The sequence below is a fragment of the Rutidosis leptorrhynchoides genome, chromosome 8, assembly GCF_046630445.1.
Source record: "Rutidosis leptorrhynchoides isolate AG116_Rl617_1_P2 chromosome 8, CSIRO_AGI_Rlap_v1, whole genome shotgun sequence".
Taxonomy (NCBI): Eukaryota; Viridiplantae; Streptophyta; class Magnoliopsida; order Asterales; family Asteraceae; genus Rutidosis; species Rutidosis leptorrhynchoides.
In genome coordinates, this window is record NC_092340.1 from 48579924 (window position 1) to 48588664 (window position 8741).

General features: G+C 33.2%; 1 protein-coding gene across 1 annotated transcript; it reads right to left on the reverse strand.

The window, feature by feature from the left end:
- Positions 1 to 3311: 3311 nt before the first annotated feature.
- On the reverse strand, positions 3312 to 7194 carry LOC139862740 (RING-H2 finger protein ATL10-like). Its single transcript, XM_071851368.1, has 3 exons — positions 6695 to 7194; positions 4522 to 4619; positions 3312 to 3832 (listed from the first exon to the last, which is right to left on the reverse strand). The coding sequence occupies exons 1-3, from the start codon at positions 6851 to 6853 to the stop codon at positions 3463 to 3465; spliced, it is 627 nt and encodes a 208-aa protein (XP_071707469.1). The 5' UTR covers positions 6854 to 7194; the 3' UTR covers positions 3312 to 3462.
- Positions 7195 to 8741: the final 1547 nt, after the last annotated feature.

Below are 8741 nucleotides of genomic sequence, written 5' to 3' on the forward strand. Positions count from 1 at the left end.
ATCAATTAAATAACTACAAGATAAAGTCTATAATAAATACAAGATCAATTCCGAGTATAACTCTATTAGAAACGTCAGTTCTCATCGCTTGTGATGAAAGACGCTACCAAAACGACTTTGTATGCTCTAAAGAGATTTCATTTTGTTTTGTCTTCTCACTAATAACATTGTAATTTGATTTTAAACCGTTTATGCTTAATTTATAATAATCTACTTCAAGATATAAATTACACATGAATTATCCATTCTTACTTTAGACGTACATAAGCAATGCCATTGTTACAATGTGATGATATGATGAAAGTAGCTTACAAATTAAGTTAAATAGTTTCTTTAAAATATGTTAGACTAAATTTAGTCCAACAAACCCTTTGCAAAAATGACTACACATTAGTTTATATAATAATGAGACTGAAATGACATAAAATATAGCCTTGCATACAACCAATAATTGTTACTACGGTCATCCCATATATAAATTTAAATCATCGTGTGATTTATTGTTGTATTTATTTTGAACCGCAAAAAACTTACCACATGCGATGTATTGATGAGAAGGTATGTCATGTCCACAGTCCACCCTGATCTTGAATGCATTTATTGGGAACACATGTTACTGACGAATACACACACATATCATCTTGAATTCTTGATGATAAACATAGTACATATTAATATGATTCATTATGTCATTATGTGTATGTGGGGTGCCTGCAATTCTGCATATATATATATAACTAACTTGTGATATATTACAAGTATATAACTATATAAGTATATCCAATCATACCAAACAGAAGAAAAGAACTTTGAAATTGGACACCATTTCTCTCATTTTTTTTTTTTTTTACAATAATATACTAACCAATCAATGTCTACTACTCGTAACTTGCATGGGTATGTAAAAGTAAGTTATAAGAAAATTATATATATCGCTATGTTAATGTAAGGAATTGAAACTGTTTTCAATAAGGTTTCTAAGGTGTATAGAATATTTTTTTTAGAAGACGACGTTTAGTTTAATAAACCATAAATACCTAACAACTTTGGTTACCGACTAGCAAACACATATCACCTACTTGCATTGAATGTTTCACAAGAAAATGATAAAGTGATGTACATCTATCTATATGTGCATAAAGATAACTTCATGTTTAGAAATTCTTGCATTCAATTATTTTTACACATGTTTATCACAATTGTGGACGAGTCGGCCCACTCAACCACAAGTTAGTTTGATGGTTGAGATTTAATTTATTTTAGCGAAGATTTAAGTTCATTTCACATTGTCTATAAAAAGATGATATGAAGATCAACAGGAAACACAAATTACATCATTGACCAGATGTGATGATCTGTAGTTCGTGAACGAACATAAAACCTACATACATTGAAATTGAAATTGGACAATTCAGACACTAATATATCTTGCACCAAACCTGCTGAAATCCGAACAATCAATATACATCCCCCGGAACCCGGCCAGACCCGGGAAAGACCACCCGATCCACAACTACACCATCCCGACCCAAAGAACACATCCGATCATCAGCTTGCACCACGTACCACACAACAACGCACAGTGCATATTGCGCTATGCGTGGTTCGGTAGGTTTGGTGCGTGCTGGTTCTTATTTTGCCGAATCAGTAGTCTCTAGTCCAAATTACTTATACGCAACCACGACTAGTATATATTACTTTGCGCAGGCAATTGATTCGGATATAGAAATAATTTAAACGCATACAAAGTGTTTGGCGAAATGTATGCAACAAATAACGAATCAAACTAATGTAAACTCGATTTTACTTGATTGTTTGACATAGTGGGTGATGTGTCAATGTCCAGATTCTTGATCAACCAGAGTAATAAGTCAGATTTGACGGATTTCCCCTCGTGCAACAAGTTTAAACACAAATTTGGGGTTTTTTTTTGTTTCGTGATTGGGTTATGTGTATGATGCGTGTAAACGGGAGTATAATCACGTTCGTAGTGAGTGACAAGCAAAAAAAAGTATTGAAACGATCGATTTCTAAATAAGTTGCTTGTTTGTGCGTGTTTTGCTATTTTATTGTGCGTATGATTTTGAAAGTGAAATGGACTCATTAGTAAATGTCAACACACACCATCCGTGTTGCATGTAAGTTTAGCGGGTGTATACTTACAAAGTGATAGTTTACCTAAGTGCTCGGGAGCACGCATCACGTCCCAAATCACATGCATCATGCGTGATGCGGTCAGGGGCATAATTTTCAATTTTAAAATTTTGAAGACGTATTGTTAACTTCTTTTGAAACGTGGGGATTTTGACCAATTTTCCTTTACTAAATAACGTTCAATAAGAAACAATAAAAATCATTTTGGACCATCCTGCAATTCTTAACATATTTTTCATCACAGTGCTTATAATACTTGCAGAAACTGGGCCTTCTGTGTTCTATCTACATTACTCGAAAGTCCAAAGTAAAAATATTAGGTTCGATTAATTGAAATGTTCGAACATCTTTATAAATTTTCACGGGGTCATTTAGTTTATTACAATTCAAGTACAAATATTCAAAAGTGTCTTCTATAATCTATATACTATCCTTGTCATTTTCAAAATCATATAACTGAATGGGTTGAGACTTTGAGTAAAGTCAACACATAAGGTCGATTACTAATTTAGGGATGTAAACGAGCCGAGTGGAGTTCAAATTCGACTAGGCTCGAGCTTGCCTCTTCTCAAAGAGCTCGAGCTTGCCTCTTTTCGAGCTTAATATATTAAGCTCAAGCGTGACTTAACTGAAATTATACAAGTTCGGAGTAAGAAGCTCAAATTCGTTTACTAAACGAGCTCCAAAATACATTCAAGCTCGGGCTCAAGCTCATTTAGGCTCGGTTTGAATTAATTTTTTAGCCACTCGATCTCGAGCAACTAAACTCATTTACACCCCTAATTTAATAATATTTAAATGTAAACAACTATACCAAAACAATCTTTTTTTAAAGGCAAGTTGTTGGCATCGAATACTCTCGTTTCCCACGCATGCACGCGCTGTTGGGCGAAACCCGAACCGTATTACAGGAATCCGAACCTTATACCATCCCGAGGGGTAGGCGGTCGAACCTGTGTCCTAAATACGGGTCGCTAAAACCTTTCCCGAGGCAATTCGGCTTTCAGGAAATAAATCCATGAACATTTTTAAGGGGAGGGACTCGAACTTGAGACCTCCCCACCCCCATCCCAATGCACAAGTGCAAATGGGTGAACCACTTGACCAAAAGGGTGGGTTCAATCTACCAATATTTACAAATCTACTAATCCAACTCTTCGTAACTTTTAATATTTACAAATTACAAATACTAATAAAGCCCAACACACAGATACCTAGAAAGACAATAATACCCCTTTCATCTATTAATACACAAGATATTACTAATAAGCTGCAAAAACTTAGATTGCATCTAAGAGATCTTAATGATTAAACATCAGATGGACTTTCAAATTGTCTGTTACCCAGACTTTTCGAACCAGCTGGACTGTTCTCATTTGTGTTTGAGTTGTTCTGTTCTGCTTCTTGTTCATTGTCAATTGACGTAGGTTGACTATCATTGGTTGGACTCATTCTATGAGTATTATCAGCTCTTGATGACAATTGAACTGCTGAACTGAACATGGGTTGCATTAAGCAACGTTTGTCACACATTTCACGCAACGAGACTCGACAAACAGGACACGTGCAGTGCTGCTGCAGCCATATGTCGATACACGATGAGTGGAAAAAGTGTCCACAAAATGGTAGAATCCGAAGAGTGTCGTCTGCATGATATTCTGAAAGACAAACTATACATCTACAAGAAAAAAAGATATGGATAAGAACCCTTTATGAGTCAAACTATCAAAAAGTCAACACTAAAAAGTCAACAAGGGTATCTTTGAGATGGAGATAGGCTTATAAGCTGTTGATTACTTCTGAAGAAATTAAGAACTACTCCGTAAGTATTAATTTGACTTTGTTTTTAATATAAAAATACACTGCATTGCTCCCTTAATGAAAAGCAAGGAAAATAGTTTAAAACTGATCCCTCCAATAAAAGAATCTAGTACATTTTTCAAGTCAAACAATCAGTACTCCAACTTTTAACTTCAAATTGTAGTGTACAAAAAAAGTTAACTGACATTACTAAAGTTTGATGATACAAGATTACCTTTATTAGAAAACCATAAAGATCTGATTTTTCTTAATAAATAGGTCAAGAAAATATAAATCCATAAACCATTCTGATTCAGGTTTACATTTGATTTTGTTACAAATTTACAATAACCTTATAAAAACTTGATAAACTAAAGATAAAACTTGTAACAATTTAAAAACCAAAAATATTGTTTTTTTTTTCCTTCTTCTCAAATAGGCCAATTATGAACATAAAATCTCACAAAGCACCTTGGCCTACAATATGCTCTTGCAAATCCCAAAAGCATTGGCCTTTTTACGTAATCTAATACAGTAAAAACAGCAAGCTTCAAAAGCTCAACTTACTGGGCATCTTTTGCACAAGAAAAGAACGGGTCACTATACTTCTTCGTAGGGAAGTTAGCTGCAGCAAAAGATTCAACACCACGCCCGCCTCGCTCCAACTAAACCATAGGAATAACATATAAAATTATCGTAAGTAAAAAATATCTAAGTTATGGTCAAAATCAAGAAGCACTTGTAGCATAAACAAATTTATAGATAAAACAAGTAAAGAAGAACATGAATAAAAACACCAAAAACCTAACACATTTATTACATGAACAATTGTTTTTTACACAATCCTTTTTAGGCTTAAAGTTGTTATACAAGGATAGAAAAACAAAACTAGATACCTAACATGGTAGCATTATTGGATTTGGACCCCATTATATCATGAATCTTTTCTTTTCAGATACTAGTACAACTACAAGAATAAACGCAACTACAAGACTGCAAGTTCAAGTTTATATTCCTTTTAAGTACACTTTTGGGCCTTTTTTGCTTCTCATTATCAGCCATTCACCTAAAGTTATTGCATAATACACTTGTCACATACACATACTCACTATACCAAATTTGCTAGCGACAAGTAGAAAGATAACAATTGATCACTTTATTTGGTGATACAGATATTCTTAACAGGGTGTTAAGATTTTTATTTTCTTATAATTAACCAACTTATATCTATGCTTCTAAGGAGATAAATACTTGAATCTATTTTGATAAAAAGATGTTTTTCGCTCACCTATTTACTTCTACATATATAAGTTGTTTATATAAGTAGTTACTGTTCTTAGTGATAAGCGGTTGCTATTCATAGCTATGATTGTTTTTGTGCTTAGGTGCGTTCGTCCAAAGTAGATGGAAACTTTATATATCTGGTTGAGTTTAATATTTTATGCAAGTGTTTGAAGTTGGAAGCTTGTAAATTAATTAAACAATATATAGATAAATAATATATAAATATAATTATATTAAGGGATTATGTATTTTGAGGTCACCTAACTTCATCAAGATGTTTCTGTAAGCTAACCATATTTAAAAATAATTTTGTAAGCCAACCAAATTTACAATTTGTCGAATATATGCCAAATAAGCTTAAAAACTGAACATAAAAATATAAAAAAGCGAAAATACTCGGGTATTAAAACAAAAGGGGATGATTCTCACACACACTTTTTTGATCCTCACACACCAATTTAAAGAAATGGAGTATTATTAGAAGAGTAAAAGGTTAAAATAGGTGTGTGTGTGAGGATAAAAAAGGGTGTGTTAGAATCATCCCAAAACAAAACTATAATAATTTATAAATAATGTTAATTAATAAATAAATAAATGTTTATTGGGTATTCTTTAGATTTTTTAGATTAGTTTATAAGCTCACACACCACTTTTCGGGGGATGATTCTCACACACACTTTTTTGATCCTTACACACCAATTGAGTATTATTAGAAGAGTAAAAGGTTAAAATAGGTGTGTGAGGATCAAAAAAGTGTGTGTGAAAATCATCCCTCCTTTCTAATCCATATACACCTACTTAACTATTTTACCCTTAATTATGCTTAATTATGCTTATTTTAATAATATAAGTGATTAAGTTAACTCCCTAGGTGTATACTGTGATTTTATGAGTCAAAGTGTACGTGAATCAAAAATTGTTGTGTAAGAATCACCTTTGATATATATATATATATATATATATATATATATATATATATATATATATATATATATATATATATATATATATATATATGACAAAATGTAAATTTTGGCTAGCATATACAATTATTTTGAAATATGTATGACCTACAAAAACCTCCAAATATAGACTCCTTTATGTTAAATATAACTACTCCGTAGAAACTAATCTACGTAGTACTGGTATTATTTTACCTTGGTGGTTCAACTAGTTTATTTTCGAGAGCAAACTTTTTCCATAAGATTTGAAAATTTTGCAATCTTAAGTCCTAGCAATAAAAAAATTGGATAACTAGGTTAAAAAAAAAAAAAAAGTCCTAACAATAATGATGATGATACTGGATTGAGTTTTAAAAAAGAAAAAAATAGAAAGTTTAAACTGAAAAAAGGGTTGAATCATGAATGTGACCACATGAGATGAAAATAGTACTGTAATATATAACCAAGTCACTAAAAAAAGAAACACAACAAAAAAACATACTGTAGATACTTACAGAGTTGAGATCGGATCTAGAAGACATCCGAAAGGATCTTCTTGCAGATATGTATTGAATTCGAGCACAAATTAATCTCGTACACACAAACACAATAAACATCGTACTAACAGTAAATCCAATAACAGTCATCACTAAATTAATCCCAGCTGACATCATATTTTCTTCCAAAATTTCTCACTTCAACTACGGAGTACTAATTAATAGTGGCTCAAAAAGCCCTAAAATTGTTAAACCATGTGATAGTTTCGGGTCCTTGTCTCTATATAACCTATGGAAGACACTGTGTAAATATATATTCTTGTATCGTAGTATATATCTCCTCGAAATCTCATTATCTGTCTCATAGACAAGCTTTAATCAAGAGAATTTGGGTTTTTGTTATGTTTGATCAAAAAAAAGATGGAATATTTTTTTTTGTGGGTGCTGATGAATTTGGAAGAATCTACAAGGGAAAAAATGGTGGGTTTTGTAATTGGGAAGATGGGGATTGAAAGATGCAGTACAGACACAGAAATTGAAAGGGATTTGGAAGGGACGGAAGATTTTATAGGGGGTGATTCTGAAATATCCATAAATTATGGTATTGTTTCAAATAGAACCTTTATTTTATATAACATACTCACTTTTAGTCCCTTATAGCTCGATGACGTGTTGATGGTAAACAATAGAAGGTAGAAGATTTTTCTTTGTTCAGGTTATTCGAAAGGACGATTAATTCAACCACATACTATGATGTATGCAGTCTAGTAGGATTACTTTGTAGCTGTTTATAGCCAATCCATGATCATCATTGAATATTTGTTCTAGACAAGATTCGAACTTAAGAACTCTTACAAAGAATTCAAAGCCAGTCGTGAAACCGTATTGAGATCTTACGTATTGTTGAAGTTTTATATAAGTGGTGAGTTGTGATGTGGTTCAGCGGTTGGTGGCTGCATCCTTTAGGGGAGGTCAGGAGTTCGACCCCCGTTGGCTACATATGAACCCACAATTTCATCTTTGCCATGAAGTTCCACCCATGACACCTTTCCCACACCGCGTTGGGGGTAAAGGGGAGGGGGTTTTACCGTCCATGCCTCGTATGAGATTAGTGCGGGTTTCAGCCTGGGCAAGCAGTTGGGGCAGGTGTAACTATGTAGGAGATGAACGCATGGGTGGTTAAATCCCCCTGGATGATCCTAACAGCTGTCCAAAAGAGACAAAATTACTAAAATGGTCCATATGATTTGTACCAAAATGATGATTTAGTCTCTGTGATTTTTTTATGGATCTCGTCCTCGTGGATTGAAAATGTTGCTGATTTCGTCTCGCTAACTGACGGTCGTCAAAAAATTCCGTTAGCTCTAGTCATGTGCTAGACATGTGAGGGTATTTTCATCTTTTTCTTTCATTGCCTTCTTCATTCTTATATCATCATCCACATTCATTCATCTTTCTCAAATTCCCAAATCAAAAACCCTAATCAACACCAAATTCATTTCCATTTCTAAATTTGAATCTATACCCAAATCCAAATTTATATCTAAATTACTGTCATAAATATTATCCCCTTATAGAATGCATGTTTGCAAAAATGTCTAAAAGCTAATAAAATTTAAGGATATGAGACTTGTCAAATGCTCCAACAAATCACCAAACAAAACACGATCAACAACACACCATACTCGAATAATTTGTCATGCCATGATATTGTGAACATAATGAGTCATTGAACCACTCACATGAACTTTAATCTTACGGTACTGTAGATGATGTTGAAGACCTGATTCGGATCCTTATATTCGCTCTTAATTAATGTGCGCACCTTATATACGTAGTAGTAATAAACAAGAGCGACAATGCAATTTTCAACTCTATTAATCGAGCCACCCTACGATGCATTATAGGAACCAGATTACTCCAAGAATCAAAACATATTGCAACACTTTTGCCACACTTATTCCAAAAACTTACACTCAAAGAAGTGATCATGAGAGTCTCGTTGAAGCTTACATAGCGGGTGAAAACCCTTTAAAAAAATAATATTACTCTCTATTATAATAAT